Here is a 15,737-nt window from a genome sequence, read left to right as displayed (position 1 = left end):
TGCCAGCAGCTTCTACAAATTTAAAACTTTCAGTGTAGGAACCCAGCCTTCGCCATCCCTCCCCTCCGAGGTTAAGAGGTCTGCTCTTAGGGTTCCTGAGAAGTAGTGTGCGGCCCTGGGAACAGGAGCGAGCCCCCCCCCCATCCCCCCCCGAGCCATCCTGACTCCCCGAGGCGCTGGGCCTGGCTTCTTGTGGCTTCGCAAACTTTTCAGCGCCTGTGCCACGGCGACGCGCAGCGGCTGAGCCGGAGCCCACGCGGCGCGCGCCTCCCGTGAGGAACTTTTCGGCTTGTGTGCTGCTTGTCACTCTCGCTTTCCGACGCGCCTCCCCTTGGCTCGCGCTCCCGGAGCTCCCTCCCCTCCTGGCGAGGACCTTCCCCGGCGCCCGCGGCTCGATCCCCGCCGCTCTGCGCCCGCTCCGCCCGGTCCCGGCTGCCCCGCGGAGGGCGCCCCTCTCCCCGGCACCGCAGCCGCGCCCCCGCGCCCCCGCGTCCCGGCTCCTGCGCGGCTCGCTTCGCCAGATGCCCCGGCCCGGTCCCGCGCACTGAGCGCCTGGCAGCGCGGCACGGAGTCCCGGGGCGCTACCGGGGCGCTGCGCCGAGAGCGTGAGCGTCGGGCCCGAGCCCTGGGCGGCCCCCAGAGCCGAACGGAGCGCGGGGAGGCGGGGGCGAGGAGGAGGGGACCCGCTGCCAGGGGCTGGCTGCTTCGCTCCGAGCCGACTTTTCGCCAATGGTCCAAAGCGACATGTCCAAGTCGCCTCCCACAGCGGCGGCGGCGGTGGCGCAGGAGATCCAGATGGAACTGCTGGAGAACGCGGCTCCCGCGGGGGCGCTCGGAGCCGCCGCACAGGTAGCGAGAGCGCGGCGCCTTCTCCTTCCTTTGTGAGCCGCCAGGCAGGGCGCCGACCTCGGGCTCTCCCGGCGACTCTGCTCCGGGGATCTCTAGCCTCGTAAATCCCAGCTGCCTGGGTCTCGTCCGCCACCTCTCCCCTCGCCGCTTGCCCACCCTCTGCTCCTCTCCTGACGCCGGGACCCTGCCCCTTTGCGCCTTTTCCTGGCTCTGCCTCGGCTTCCATTTTTCTCTGCTTCGGAAAAGCCAGTGGGGAAGGGCGGGGGAGACCTGTGGGTCCTCCCAGACTTCTCCCGGGCTGCCCCCGCCGGCCCTCCTCGCCCTTTCCCGGGAGAGGCACATGGAGAGACATGAACCAGGCGAGTGGACTGGACCTGCTGAAGATCGTGAGTCCGGGTGGGCGGGAGGGGTCCGCTTCCCGCAGCGCTTTCTACGATGCTGACTCTCTTGGCCACGCTCCGAGCCGGGGTGGGCGTGGGTGTGGGGGCGACGGGCTGGAGGTGGGCGAGAGGGGAGCGAATGTGGGGGCGCCCTGCCGGATCCCCCCCACCCAGCTGCCGGACCACGCTGAGCATCTGGGGCTTTACGCCGCTACCGCGACAGCTTCTGCAGTCCCCTCGGGCACTTGCCAAGGTTTGCCTGGCCCACCTCGTGCCTTTCCCTTAATAAGCTAGCAACATGGGGACGGGAAAGTTTTTATTTTTCCGTCTCCCCTGAAATGTTAGCCATTTCAGGGAGCTCCAGGATCCCCTTTCAATCCGATGAGTATTCGCGGTTTCTGGAAAAAGTCAGCCTCGCTGCTGCAGGTTGTTGTGAAATTGGAGATGTCAGTTGTAGGCGCTGGGCAGTGACAAGGTGGCTTTTACGTAAGGCTTCGGCAGGTACAGTTTGGATTACAGACACCTCCATGTCTCGGTGGTGAGGTCGCTCAACTTTTCTCCTATCAGGGAAATGGCTTCAGACTCCTAGCTGCGGGCTGGCTGTTGGCTGGCTGGCCAGTGATGTGAAGAGGTCATGGTTACATTTCAGGCAGCATTTTGGAGAAATGTCTCTTTGCTTAGCGGTATTGGCTTGTTAATTTCAAGGCTACATTTGCCCGATTTTAACTTGTGGTAAGATATGTATGTGCATGTGTGTACACTTACATATTAATACATAGATACACATACACACTGGAGAGGGCATATTAGAGTATCATATACTGTAGTAATGGGGACAGGAGTGTGACAACCTGATAAGAGGACAAATGTTTTCTTGCTGTTGTTTTGATAGGTGGAAATTGACTGCTGTAGCTATTTTGATACTGTAATCGTGGCAGTTCCAAGTGGCGTTAATAGTCTAGCTTTACTGAACTTTCTTTTACCATTGGGAAATAATTGTGCTAACTTAAAACACATAATCCACTTTGATTTGAGATGGAGAAGAATGTGGAAACCAAGTACTTGTGTAATCAGAAATCTGTTAATTTCGTCATGGTGAAACAGCTAGATTTTAATCTGCCCTGGGCTGTTGGCTTTACAAGCCAAGTGGGGACATGTAATGAACCAGCTACATTCCCATCTGGCATCTGCCAGAGGATCTGAATTTTAACCAACAGAGTTTGCATTTGTTCTAGACTCCTGATTTTTATCTAGATGCTTGCCAGGTTAGATAGAATGAAAAAAATGTACCCAGAGACCTCTTATTCTAGGATGAAGGTCTTGAATGCTATCAGTATTTGAGTCCTCCATCAAAGGAAAGGACATTTAGACCCTCATTTGCCTTTGATCTTCCTTGAGGGATATTTTAGAAAAGTTTTTATTCTTAAGATAAAAATAGAGTTCCTAAATTCCTGGAGATCAAAGTCAGGGCTCACATAACTGCATTCAGCTAAGAGATTCTAATTTACTTTGTGATTTATGTATAATGATTTAATGTAAGTCAACAAATTATTGTACAGCGGCAATGTGGAAATGATTCTGATGGGAAGAGACACAATGTCTGCCTTCAGAGAACTTATATTCCAGTAGCATCAATTAACATAAATGTTTAGGGGCTGTAAGAGAAGTTCTGACTGTAATCCCAGCACTTTGGGAGGCCAAGGCGGTTAGGAGAGTTTAGGAGATTGAGATCATGAGGTTAGGAGATTGAGACCAGCCTGACCAACATGGTGAAAACCCATCTGTACTAAAAATACAGAAATTAGCCAGGCATGGTGGTGCACACCTGTAATCCCAGCTACTCAGGAGGCTGAGGCAGGAGAATCGTTTGAATCTGGGAGGCAGAGGTTGCAGTGAGCTGAGATGGTGCTGCTGAACTCCAGCCTAGGGGCCAGAGCGATATTCCATCTCAAAACAAGAAAAAGAAGAAAAGAAAAAAATAGAAAAGAGAAAGTTCTGACTGGCTTCAAAGGAATAAAGATAATAAACACCCTATTTGGAGGAATCTGTAAGGCCTTCATTGATGAGGTGGCATTTGCAAAGAGATCTGAAGGATGGGTCAGATAACACTGAAGGTTTTCAAGAGAGTTGGTAAACAGTCGTACATGAAACACAGTCCCAGAACTAAGAAGTCTGACAGTACATATTTATCATTTCTAGTTTGAAAAGAGCATGGAAAGGTCAAGATTGGGCATAGTTAGGCATAAAACTGACAAAGCAATTTGAGGCCACACCTTGGGGACTTGGAGCCTTTAGCGTATCGAGCGAGCGGGAATTGCGGAAGGAGTTCAAAAGAGGACCCACATAACAGCTCATTTGGGAATATTCACTTGGGAGTGTTCTGTAAGATAGTTTGAAGTCTCAGGAGTCCAGAGGTGAAGTTGCCAGGAGGCAGAAAGATGTAACAGTTTGGGCCAGAGGTAATAAGGCCTAAGCGAAAAAGAGATGAAAAGATAATGGATATGACAGGTGTATATATCAGACATTTCAAAGATCAATTCACAGGAACTAGCAAGTGATGGCATAAATACAGGAGAGAGAGAAAAAAAGGGCAGAATGGATTTTGAAAACAAGTTTAAGAGATATAGCTATTCAACGGCATCAACATTCATCTCCTTGCTTTCTCTACCTTGCAAAAATGAAAGCAATTTGACTTGAATTTCGTTCATCTCACAGCCATTATTGGAGGGAAACGTTGCCTTGTTTATTTTATATCTAATAAAGCATGGTATCATAGGGTTATGTGAAGCTTGGCAAAGCCATCTCTTCCATCTCTCTTTTTAGGCAGCAACAGACCAGCGTAAAAACTGCCCAAGAAAGGAGGCTGGCTCTAGAGCATCCTCCTTTTGTGTGGCACCGAGTAATTCTACTCAGAATTACTAGGCAGTTCTACCTAGAAATGGAATTGCTATTTACAAACAGAACCTCTACAGCAATCACTGGTTTAAAGAATCTTTCTATTTCACTTCTGGATTGTATTATTAGATTTGTATGAGGAAAGCAGAAGATGTAGATTTGCGAACTCTGTCATTTTCCTTTTCTGTATAAATCATTCTACCTAGAGTGACAGAGCACCCGGATACATGCCAGCCCCATTTGCCGCAGTACATTGCCATATACAAAATGACACATTGCTTGAACTCCTGGTTTTTTGTTTTGTTTTGCTTTTTGAGACTGAGTCTCTTTCTGTCACCCCGGCTGGAGTGCAGTGGCACAATCTTGGCTCAAGGCAACCTCTACCTCCTGGTTTCAAGCAATTCTTCTGCCTCAGCCTCCTGAACAACTGGTCCTACAGGATCCTGCACCATGCCCAACTAATTTTTTTTTTTTTTTTTGTATTTTTAGTAGAGACAGGGTTTCACCATATTGGCCAGGCTGGTCTCAAATCCTGACCTCAGGTGATCCACCCCCCTTGGCCTCCCACAGTGCTGGGATTAAAGGCATGAACCACCACACTGGCTCCAAAATGGATACATCCCTTACATGAGAAATGAGTGGCAATCTAACTGCAAATTCTTAAAAGTCCTGATTTAAGAAAATTGCACTGCTTCTTAGGTAAGCTGCTGAACAATTTCAGTGTGAACTTGACACAGTCTACCTCCAAAGATGAGGTGCTCACGGAGGACCCTCCCTCCAAGCTCCAAATCTGTGTTGTTCACTGTGGTAGCCACTGGCCACCTGTGGCTTTTGAGCACTTGAAATGTGACTAGTCTGAACTGATACGTGCTGTAAATGTGAAATACACACCAGATATCAAAGGCTTAAGGCGAAGTAAAGAATATAACACATCTTCATTAGTAAATGTTAATTTGGTGACATGTTGCAATGACCACATTTTGGATTTGCTAGGTTAAATAAGTGCATTGTTACAATTAATTTCACCTGTTGCTATTTACCTTTTTAATGTGGCTACTGGAAAATTTCAACGATATATATGGCTCCTATGATATTTCGATTGGGCAACATTAAAGTATGAAACTGGTAATTTCTCTGGGGAATTGAATAGATCTTGCCTGAAGAGTGGCTGAATGGGAAGCAGGTGACACGGATTGATAGGTCACAGAAGAGGAAATGGAGTAACAAAAACAGTCTCTCAGCACTCTAGGCCTCAGAGAGATTGTAAGTGGCACCTCCAGTCACACCTGAAACTGCACACACAGTCACCAGTGGGCCTGTTTGTTTTGCTCCTAGCAACAGGTCCCAGCTGGTCCCACCACAGCTGAGTCTGCCAGATGCTTTTCAAGCTCGTTGTGGTTATACAGCCTGATGATGGCAACATCCTGAATGGCTGGAGCAAGGAGCTTTATCCAAAAAGAGTAGCAGCTGTTTTCTCCTGGCTCTTGAACCAAATCTATGCTGTTTTCCTGAAATATTCTTACGTCCCTGGTACAAATTAGTTTTCTGCAGACTGCAAACTTGTTGGTTATAGACCCTGAACTTTATGTTTTGCTGAAATCTTCACTCCTCACCACCATTGCTTTCCTCTTGAATGATATTTTTTTTTCTGATGTGACATGGGAGAAATTTACAGACATGCCAATCAGAATTTCTGAGTATGTTTCAGAATTTGAAATATATCTGAGTGGGTTGAGGTTTTGTTGTTCTTATATTCTTAGGTTTGTTTTCTTTTTGTTTCTCTTGTTATGTGCAGACTCAGTTTATCTGGGGCTGTATTTAATTCCTTTGAATTGTATAGCCTTGGTCCTTTCAAGAGAAACTAAGCAAAATATGTTTACCTCATGGGCGATGGTGACACTCTTCAATTTTGTGGCGGGTCTCTATCCTACAGATTGTATAGGTCAAAAACCATGTTACAATCTAATTGTAAACATACGTTGTTACTTTCCCAACTACACAGAGAGAAAACTACCTAATGACATCACTTAAAGGAGCCCGTCTGTCTTACTGATCTTTCCAAGCCTGGCAGGAGGTAGATTGTGAAGGAGGCATGTGCTGTTCCGGGGCTTCTGCCCTCCCTGCCTTTGCTCCTCCTTTCTGGGCCTATAGATCTCTGCTTCCTGGCCTCCTCTTTTCTCCCTCCTCCCACCTCTACCTGCTGGACACCCACCCCCACCCCCACCCCCACGAACTCTGTTTATGCAGCCTCCTTGTTCCTTTCTGCTTTTGTATGAACTGAGCCATATAAAAGGCAACTTATTTTTCTCCTTTTTCTAGGAAGATCATGTAGCTACTTCTTGCCTAGTGAAGAATCCTTGCCTTAGCTTATTCATACTAAGCTATTGGTCAATGAGGAGATTTGATATATGATTTCTCTCTGGATCGTTTTGGCTTTGTTTGTTTTGGGCTATAAGATGAGGAAACTCTGGAAATTTAAAGGGATAAACATCAATGAATACGAACTGGGAGAGATGAAGATGAATTTTGTTGTTGTTGTTTTGTTTTGTTTTTGAGACAGTGTCTTACTCAGTAGCCCAGGCTGGAGTGCAGTGGTGCGATTGGCATTCTGCAACCTCCACTTCCTGAGTTCAGGCAATTCTCCTGCCTCAGCCTGCCGAGTAGCTGGGATTACAGGCACCTGCCACCACGCCTGGCTAATTTTTTTCTCTTTTTAGTAGAGACCAGGTTTCACCATGTTGCTCAGGCCGGTCTTGAACTCCTGATCTCAAATGATCTGTTTGCCTCGGCCTCCCAAAGTGCTAGGATTACAGATGTGAGCCACAGTGCTCAACCTAATTTTAAGCATCAGTATTATGCTCATGGGAAGTAATCTGTAGGTAGGAGAACTGTCACAATAATCATCAGAGCACAGAAGCCACATCTTTCTTCACTTTGTCCCCAGGGGCAGCCAAGGCAACCTTGTGCGCATGACTGAAATCGCCAGTTAACTGACAACTCCTATAAGTAATTACTCCTGTCTCCTTCAATTATACAGAAATTAGATCTTAATTGCCATGACCAGGTGACAAGGTGAACATTTATTTGCTGATTTTTAAGACTGGAGTCCATTTTCAAGTTACTTAGTGCCAAGGAAGATAGATATTCATTCACTCTAAGCTGACATTAACATCATGATGAATTTGGAATGTCTTTTTAATAAGTCATTAATATATTTTTGGAAATTTCTTAAGAATTTTTTTCTCTAGTTTCTGCAATCTTAGCTTGATGTTTTGAAACAACTAAAGGAATATAAATATAAAGGATACAAGGGTTTTTTTTTTCTTTTTACTATGGTGACATAATTTGTTTTTATGAAGCTTTATATAGCTAACAGCAATGAATGGAAATTAGGGACTTTTGGGACTCTTTCAAGAAGGATGTAGAGACCTGTGTGTGAGGGAGAATCTGCAGGTAACACCATGTGCTGTGACCGGATCTCCTTTCCTGCCTCACCTTTTCCTTGTACAACCCGGGCTGCACTCAGGATTAACTGTTTCAGATAGTGGGTGTTCATGTATTTAATGTTGGTAAAACATATTTAGAAAAACTATTTTTCGCTAAAGTAGCTGCATTTGAAGTAGCAAATTAAAACAACTCTATATACACACACACACACACATGCACACACACACACGCACACACGCACACACACACACACACACATATATATATATTTTCAAATTTAGTCAACTAAATATTAGAACGCTTAATCTTACCTGCCTTTTTCATTTGGGAGAGGTTTGGCCTTCACTTTTTTCCTGCCTGAATTTCTTCAGAAGGATAGTCTAGTTCTTATTTTCTAGGATTTCAAGTAACTGAAAAAAAAATCTTTCAAGCAAGTTGGACTTAATTTTAATTACACATTAGATTAAAAGAAACTTAATTTTGTAATGGCAGGTTGAATTTTCTCTTACATTCTTAAAGGTATATAAAAATGAATTAAGCTTTCCAAAGGTGCTTTAAATGTTTTTTTAAATCCTGATTATTATTTAAAAAAACAAACAAACTGGTCAGTAAATAGTCACTCTACAGTTTGAAAAAAAAGATATTTTAGTTGAGAAATTACTGTGGAAATCAGCAAAATTGCAGAATAGAGATATAATTAAGCATATATATATATATTTTAATTTTTTTTTTAATTGCATTTTAGGTTTTGGAGTACATGTGAAGAACATGCAACATTGTTGCATAGGTACATACATGGCAGTGTGATTTGCTGCCTTCCTCCCCTTTACCTATATCTGGCATTTATCCCCATGCTATCTCTCCCCAACTGCCCACCCATCACTGTCCCTCCCCCATTTCCCTCCAACAGACCCCAGTGTGTAGTGCTCCCCTCCCTGTGTCCATGTGTTTTCATTGTTCAACACCCACCTATGAACGAGAACATGCGGTGTTTGATTTTCTGCTCTTGTGTCAGTTTGCTGAGAATGATGGTTTCCAGGCTCATCCATGTTCCTACAAAGGACACGAACTCATGGTTTTTGATGGCTGCATAATATTCCATGGTGTATATGTGCCACATTTTCCTTGTCCAGTCTATCATCAATGGACATTTGGGTTGGTTCCAGGTCTTTGCTATTGTAAACAGTGCTGCAATGAACATTCGTGTGCATGTGTCCTTATAGTAGAACGATATATAATCCTTTGGATATATACCCAGTAATGGGATTGCTGGGTCAAATGGAATTTCTATTTCTAGATCCTTGAGGAATCACCACACTGTCTTCCACAATGGTTGAATAATTTACACTCCCACCAACAGTGTAAAAGTGTTCCTATTTCTCCACATCCTCTCCGGCATCTGTTGTCTCCAGATTTTTTAATGATCGCCATTCTAACTGGCGTGAGATGGTATCTCAATGTAGTTTTGATTTGCATTTCTCTGATGACCAGTGATGATGAGCATTTTTTCATATGTTTGTTGGCCTCATGTATGTCTTCTTTTGTAAAGTATCTGTTCTTATCCTTTGCCCACTTTTGAATGGGCTTGTTTGTTTTTTTATTGTAAATCTATTTTAGTTCTTTGTAAATTCTGGATTATCAGCCCTTTGTCATATGGGTAAACTGCAAAAATTTTTTCCCATTCTGTTGGTTGCCGATTCACTCTAATGACTGTTTCTTTTGCCGTGCAGAAGCTGTGGAGTTTGATTAGGTCCCATTTGTCTATTTTGTTAAGCATATATATTTATTTTAGCTTTTAGCAAAGATGATACATGATAGGGATTTGCTCTAACACTCTTAAGGCATGAATAAATGAATACTTTAAATAAATCACCCGTTATAAATTTAAGTAATTGAAGGACAATTTTTTTTCTCAAAACTGTCACCAGCATGCGTGCAATTCAGTGTGCCATAGTTGTCTAGCGTGTAAACTATCTTAGTGCATTTGAAAACTGTAGTAATTTCATTACATATACTTTGCATAGGTAGCTCAGTATGCCTGAAATAGCATTTATGAACAGAATTCCCAGGGGCCTGGAAAAATTAATGTGAATTTTTAAATGTGTCCAACGTCTTACAGAGAACAACCACCTCCTCTGCGACTGAATGTCTTCAACATTGTGTGACTGTCACAGTGCCTGTTGTACAATTGTGAGCAACCACTAAAAAGCTTACACATCCAAAATGCTGAACATTGATATATATTTATCACTAAAATGCTAAAATAAAAGGACAATATAATTGCAAAGATATTCTTTTCTGTTCTGTTAAAAATGGTCCTGGCTGGGCATGGTAGCTCAATCCTGTAATCTCACCACTTTGGGAGGCTGAGGCGGGAGGTTTGCCTAGTCATGGGTTCAAGACCAGCCTGGGCAACATAGTGAGACCCTGTCTCTACAAAAAATTAAAAATTAGCCTAGCATGGCAGTGTGCGCCCCTAGTTCCAGTTACTTGGGAGGCCGAGATGGGGGGGATTGCTTGAGCCCAGGGCATGTGGGGGCTGTCGAGGCTGCAGTGAGCCATGATCATGTCACTGCATTCCAGCCTGGGTGACAGCACAAGACACGCTCTCAAAAAAGAAATGGATTAAGATTATATTTTGTCTTTGTTCTCCAAGATAATATATGTTCCTCCTGAGGATAAATGGTGAATTTCACACAGATTGCCCCTATACCTCCAAAGAAACATGTTAGGCCTCAAAAATACTTGCAAGGTAATAGGTATTTTTGCATATGGGTTAATATAAATTTAAAAGAAAATTTGAAAGAGATTTTCATACTTTATTTTAGCCTTCTTAGGACTTAGAAAAATGCATCTGTCCAAACCTTTACATAATAATTGGAAAAGAAAAAACGTGGTTAAAAGAATGTTATTTTTCAACAGTTTACTGAACAATGTTTATATAAGTAAGAAGAATAAGCTGTTAAGTGAGGAGAACCTTGTATATTACATTACAAAAGCCCAGCCTAGCTTTCTTGCTTTTTATGAAGTTGAGATTTAATTAAATGTAATGGAAACACATTTGTATTACATCAATCCCTTAGATACTCTGAAGAGAACAAACATGTATAAGAAAATTTTTTGCTTTAAGATTATACCACCCTCTCTCTGATTGCAAATTCATCTAAATTACTCATAACACAAATGTTTGTAATGGATTTCAGTTTGCCTTAGTGCTACATATATTATGGCTTATAAGATATTTTAATGAAAACCATATGAATAGAGAAAGCATAACCAAATAGCATTTTCAGAACCTGAATGGGATGATTTTAAAAATAAATGTTGTAAATTCTAATAATCTAATGAAGTCTCTATGAGCCTAATCATTCTCAGCGTGTTGTACACTTTAGCCCAGTTTGTCCCTATATATTCCAAGTGCTATATGGGTGTCTCTTTTTATATATTACTTTGAGTCCTTATCATTTATTAGGTCTTATGCTAAATGCTATAAATTCATTATTCCAATTCATGCTTAATCCTATGAAGTATTATTTCATCTAATACTTAACCCCATTTCAAAGATGAAAAGACTGATGCTTGAAAAAGTTAAGAAATTTGCTCAAGATTTGCTATAGCCAGAATTCCAACCTGTGTGCTGCATTTAACTCTGAACTCATTGTTAAGCTATTGTTCATTTATATTTTAATGTTTAATGTTTGCACTTAACTGTATTTGTGGTTAGAGTTAAATGATGCATAGTTTATTTTTAGAGTTCTGAATGTAAACTATAATAGAGGAAAAGCAAGTTCATTTTTAGATGTTTGTGCTTCATCCAATCCTGTTATTCAAACAAATCATCTTACCTTTAACTTCCTGTTTTAAATGCTTATTTTTAAAAGCTTTATCATTACAGACTTTTGCCTCTTGCCTGCTAACATATTTATAACAGATAACAGACATTGTTTTAATTCACTAGTTACTAAATTCTTTGGCTAGAAAACTCTCCTCCCTGGCCAGGTGTGGTGGCTCATTCCCGTAATCCCAGCACTTCGGGAGGCTGAGGTGGGCGCATTACCTGAGGTCAAGAGTTTAAGACCACCCTGCCCAACATGTAGAAACCCCATTTCTACTAAAAATAAAACATTAGCCAGACATGGGGGTGCATGCCTGTAATCTCAGCTACTCAGGAGTCTGAGGCAGGAGAATCATTTGAACCCAGGAGGCGGAGGTTGCGGTGAGCTCAGATCGTGCCATTGCACTCCAGCCTGGACCACAACCGAGTGAAACTCCATCTCAAAAAAAAGAAAAAAAAAAGAGAGAGAGAGAAAAAGAAAACTCTTTTCCACATAATCACTGACTAGAAATAGGTTTGTGAAATCCCACCAGTATTACCTTTCGAATGATGCCTACATTGTGGCAATGTATTATTTGTTTTTGGTCCCGGACGTTTTCTATGACTAAGCCTGTATTCCTGTTAAAGGGTCTCATAATAATCTTATTTGTCTTTTTTTTTTTTACTTTTTCTTTTTGTAGTCATATGGAAAAGGAGCCAGAAGGAAAAACAGATTTAAAGGATCTGATGGAAGCACGTCATCTGACACTACCTCAAATAGTTTCGTTCGCCAGGTAAGACAGCCTGAAGTTCATGGTTTTGATAAGTATCTTAAAATGGCTTTAGATTTTTAAAGGTGGTTTTTCGCTCTTTTCCTTAAAATTTCTATAGTATGATTGTACTTACTTTTAATTGAAGTGAAAGTGGTGCTGTTTAATGTCATAATTGAAATGTTTTAAGTGAGACTAAGTAATAATTACAGTCTTTCCTGGCAAGTTGAGGAAAGATAAGTTTAGATTTCATTACAGAGGATTTCTTCGCAACAGAGTGAGAGAACTCCAGCAGAAATGATTTCAGGTTTGAGTCTTTTGCTGCTGCTGTTTTTTTTTTTGTTTGTTTAGTGGGACAGAGAGCTCGTGGTGCGTCTGTATCCCGACCTGTGAAATAATAGGCTTTCTCTAGTTGAGTTTTCCTCTTCTCACTTTGGGCTTAAATTGAAAAAGGAAAAATTGTTCTTGGTCTTGAAATGGTTGAGGCTACCGAGGTTAAATAGAACATACGGTATCACTGAGACATAATTTAAACCATTGCTGCCTTTGGAGACACAGCCTTCGTCTCAGTTAACATGTAGTATATTCCTGCCAAGCAGCCTGGAACAGTCCCCTAAACAGACAGTGCCAGGCTCCCCAACATATAAACATGCTTATATATGGTAACAGAAAGGAATTCCATTACCAGAGGAAGAGCACAGAGGCAGCTGGACCTCTGAGGGTTGTGGTTATGTGTTGAGAATGAAGTCTCATCAGGAATGAGTGAGCTTCTGTCTTCCTCTAACTCCTCTCCAAGGCATGGAAAGCAGGGGAGGAACATGCTGCAGAGAACCCGCTCTTGGGGCTCAGGGATGCCCAGTGTCTGACCAGTGCTCTCATAGACCATCTGTTGTCAGTGGCAGCTCCCTCCCAGAACAGTGGTTGCGAACTGGATGAGCTGCCGTGTGTCATTTGGATGCCTCTTTCCCCAGTGCTGCTTGGGTTCATCATCACGGCCATAGGTTCCACTTTGCCCCCTGTTTGTGTGGGAGGTGGGTCTTCTGTAAATCCTTTATGACCATTTGGGTTTTGTAGGAGACAGTTACACTTCACGGGCTTTCTTCCCTTATTGGCTCCTTATGGTATTCCTCAGATGCCGCCCTCAAGTTTCCTTCCCGCAGTTCTCTGTGGTTGAACTTGAACTTCAGCTTGTCTACCTGCAGCATTGGTGGGGATTTTGATCTTGGCTGGTTGCTGCCTCTTAGCGCTGTCCTTAAACAGACAAAGGATGATCTGTCCCCAGCCACCAGTACCCCCTTGCAACATGTGAGTATGCCAGTGGTACCTCCAAGTAACTTGGCAATTGGAAAAAAATTCGTCCTGGTTCATGCCAATTGGGACTTATTGTGGTTGCAGGAAGTGAGAGAAAGAGTTGGTTAAGAAGGAGCAAAGAAAGAAAAAAGATGAAGCCAAGAGAGGCCCAGGCCTAGAGTTATGTTCTAATGGTGTCAGCAGGAGCTGGGAAGGCTGTCAGAGGAGCGGAAGGTGTATGCGTTGGCCTGATGTTATCGTGGGCAGAATCTAGGCATCATGGTCCTGCTGATGAAGGGAAGGCCTTGGGACATAGTGACTTGGGTGAGTCAGTTGAAGGAGAGTTACCGAATGCCTTTTCCATTTCAAGCACACATATTTATTCTGCCTCTGAGACGAGGAGATTGAACCTGGAGAATGAGAGTTAGAATCTACAACTCTGAGTCATCATATCAAGGCTGAACATTGCAGGACCTGAAACAGAAAAAAAAAAAAAAAAAACATTTACGGGACCTGAAAAAAAAAAAAAAAAAAAAAAAAACTAGCTCCTTAATGTGCATAGTAGCTGCAGCAAAGCAGCAAATAATGCCAAGCCGCTTGTTGAAATTGCATGGAAATGAAAACTGATATGTTTCAAGTAAGCAAGACACAATGAATAGAAATGCATAGTATAGAGTCTATTATTACTCATTAAGCCCTGTAGAAATGCCACGTAAAGGCAATCGCTGGACCCCAATTTCAAATTGTATTTTGACTGTGAATTCCTTTTTCGTGGAGTTTCAAGAACTCAATTCACACAGCAAGGAGGGATTACCAGACTGTGTATGTTAGCTGGAATGTGTTTTCCTTGATGGTAACTTTCTTTTGTGTTCTTAGTAATGTATGTAGGCTTATAACACCATTATAAGTGATAACAAGAGCTGTTAAATGATTTAATGTACATTTAGATATATATTGCCAAAACATACATGAGCATGTAAGAAGGCAAAACCAAATTTATCCCAAAGGGTAAATACAAAAGCCTGTTTCCTAGAATATCAATACAACGAGATGTTTGCTATAGCGTAGAGTTTGGGTTAATGATTACACAGGCATATCATCAAAAACCCTCAAATATCAGCTTGTATCTGTCACAAAAGGAAAACTAGGGTCTTGGGCAAGAGTTCTGAGTTAAAAATTTTATTTCTTCTTTGGCAACTTAATTTCTGTTCCGTTAAAACAGCATTCCCATTTTGCTGTCATTTGAAAATAACTAAAAGCTACCATAAGATAGCCAGATATTTAATAGAAATTGTTTCTGGAGTGTTTGCAGGAATACATGACAGATAGTAAGGATGGGCATGTTCAATTCTTCTTCTTATTACTATTTTGAGACACAGTCTCGCTGTGTCACCCAGGCTGGAGTGCAGTGGTATGATCTCGGCTCACTGCAACCTCTGCCTCCCGGGTTCAAGCGATTCTCCTGCCTCACCCTCCCCAGTAGGCAGGATTACAGGCGCAAGTCACCATGCCCAGCTGATTTTTGTATTTTTGGTAGAGATGGAGTTTCATCATGTTGGACAGGCTGGTCTCAAACTCCTGACCTGAGGTGATCTGCCCACCTTGGTGTGCCAAAGTGCTGAGATTACACACATGAGCCACCGTGCCCAGCTGCACATTAGATTATTAAATAATTTGAAAAAATACCCTTAGCATGTTGTTTTTTAACATAATTACATATTTTTAAACAAGTGACTTGCATCGATGCATATTGTTTACTTGTCTGTAGCTAGGGAACATATATAATTGGTATTACAAAGGTATTTGGCCAATAGAAATGGACTTTATTTTAAAATATCTTGCAGTTAGAGTCTGCTATTACCCTTTAATTAAAAATGATGCCTATATAATTTTAAAAACTGTAGGATTTTATTGTTATAAGCAGCATATTATTTGTAAGAAACTTTAAAATACTCAAACGCTCGGTATACTTTTAGTATGGCAGTCTTATAGTACTGAGATTTAAAAGATTCAGAGGTTGATAATGAGAAAATTTGACATAAAGAAAAGGAATTAGAAACTTAAAAAATAACTTGGAGAATATTAGAGAGTTTGTTATGGAATAAATTGTCCCTTTTTCCAACCCTCAAATTAATCTGTAGAAGCCCAAATGCCCAGTGTGACTATATTTGGAGGTAAGGCCTCTGGGAGGTAATTAAGATCAAATGAAGTCTTAAGAGTGGGCTGTAATTCAGTAGGACTGTTAGTTTTTTTTTTTTTTTTTTTTTTTTTTTTTTTTTTTTTTTTTTTTTT

The 15,737-nt window shown here is 42.2% G+C and overlaps 1 protein-coding gene across 4 annotated transcripts in view; it reads left to right on the top strand.

Annotated features, from left to right (window-relative positions):
• Nucleotides 1–541: 541 nt before the first annotated feature.
• The window catches only part of CACNB2 (calcium voltage-gated channel auxiliary subunit beta 2), a 391,501-nt gene continuing 376,305 nt past the window's right edge, over nt 542–15,737 (top strand). For 3 of the 4 annotated variants that reach the window (XM_017529759.2, XM_017529753.2, XM_017529751.2), the window contains exons 1-2: nt 542–849; nt 12,087–12,179. In XM_017529759.2, the coding sequence (XP_017385248.1) occupies nt 730–849; nt 12,087–12,179 (213 nt within the window). In that variant the 5' untranslated portion in view covers nt 542–729. Of the gene's footprint in view, nt 1,236–12,086; nt 12,180–15,737 lie in introns of all 4 variants that reach the window. The other variant, XM_017529752.2, reaches the window with a different exon arrangement.

This window comes from Cebus imitator, unplaced genomic scaffold, assembly GCF_001604975.1.
Source record: "Cebus imitator isolate Cc_AM_T3 unplaced genomic scaffold, Cebus_imitator-1.0 Scaffold61, whole genome shotgun sequence".
Taxonomy (NCBI): domain Eukaryota; kingdom Metazoa; phylum Chordata; class Mammalia; order Primates; family Cebidae; genus Cebus; species Cebus imitator.
The sequence above is the reverse complement of the archived record's forward strand: the minus strand, read 5'-3'. Positions and strand labels throughout refer to the sequence as shown.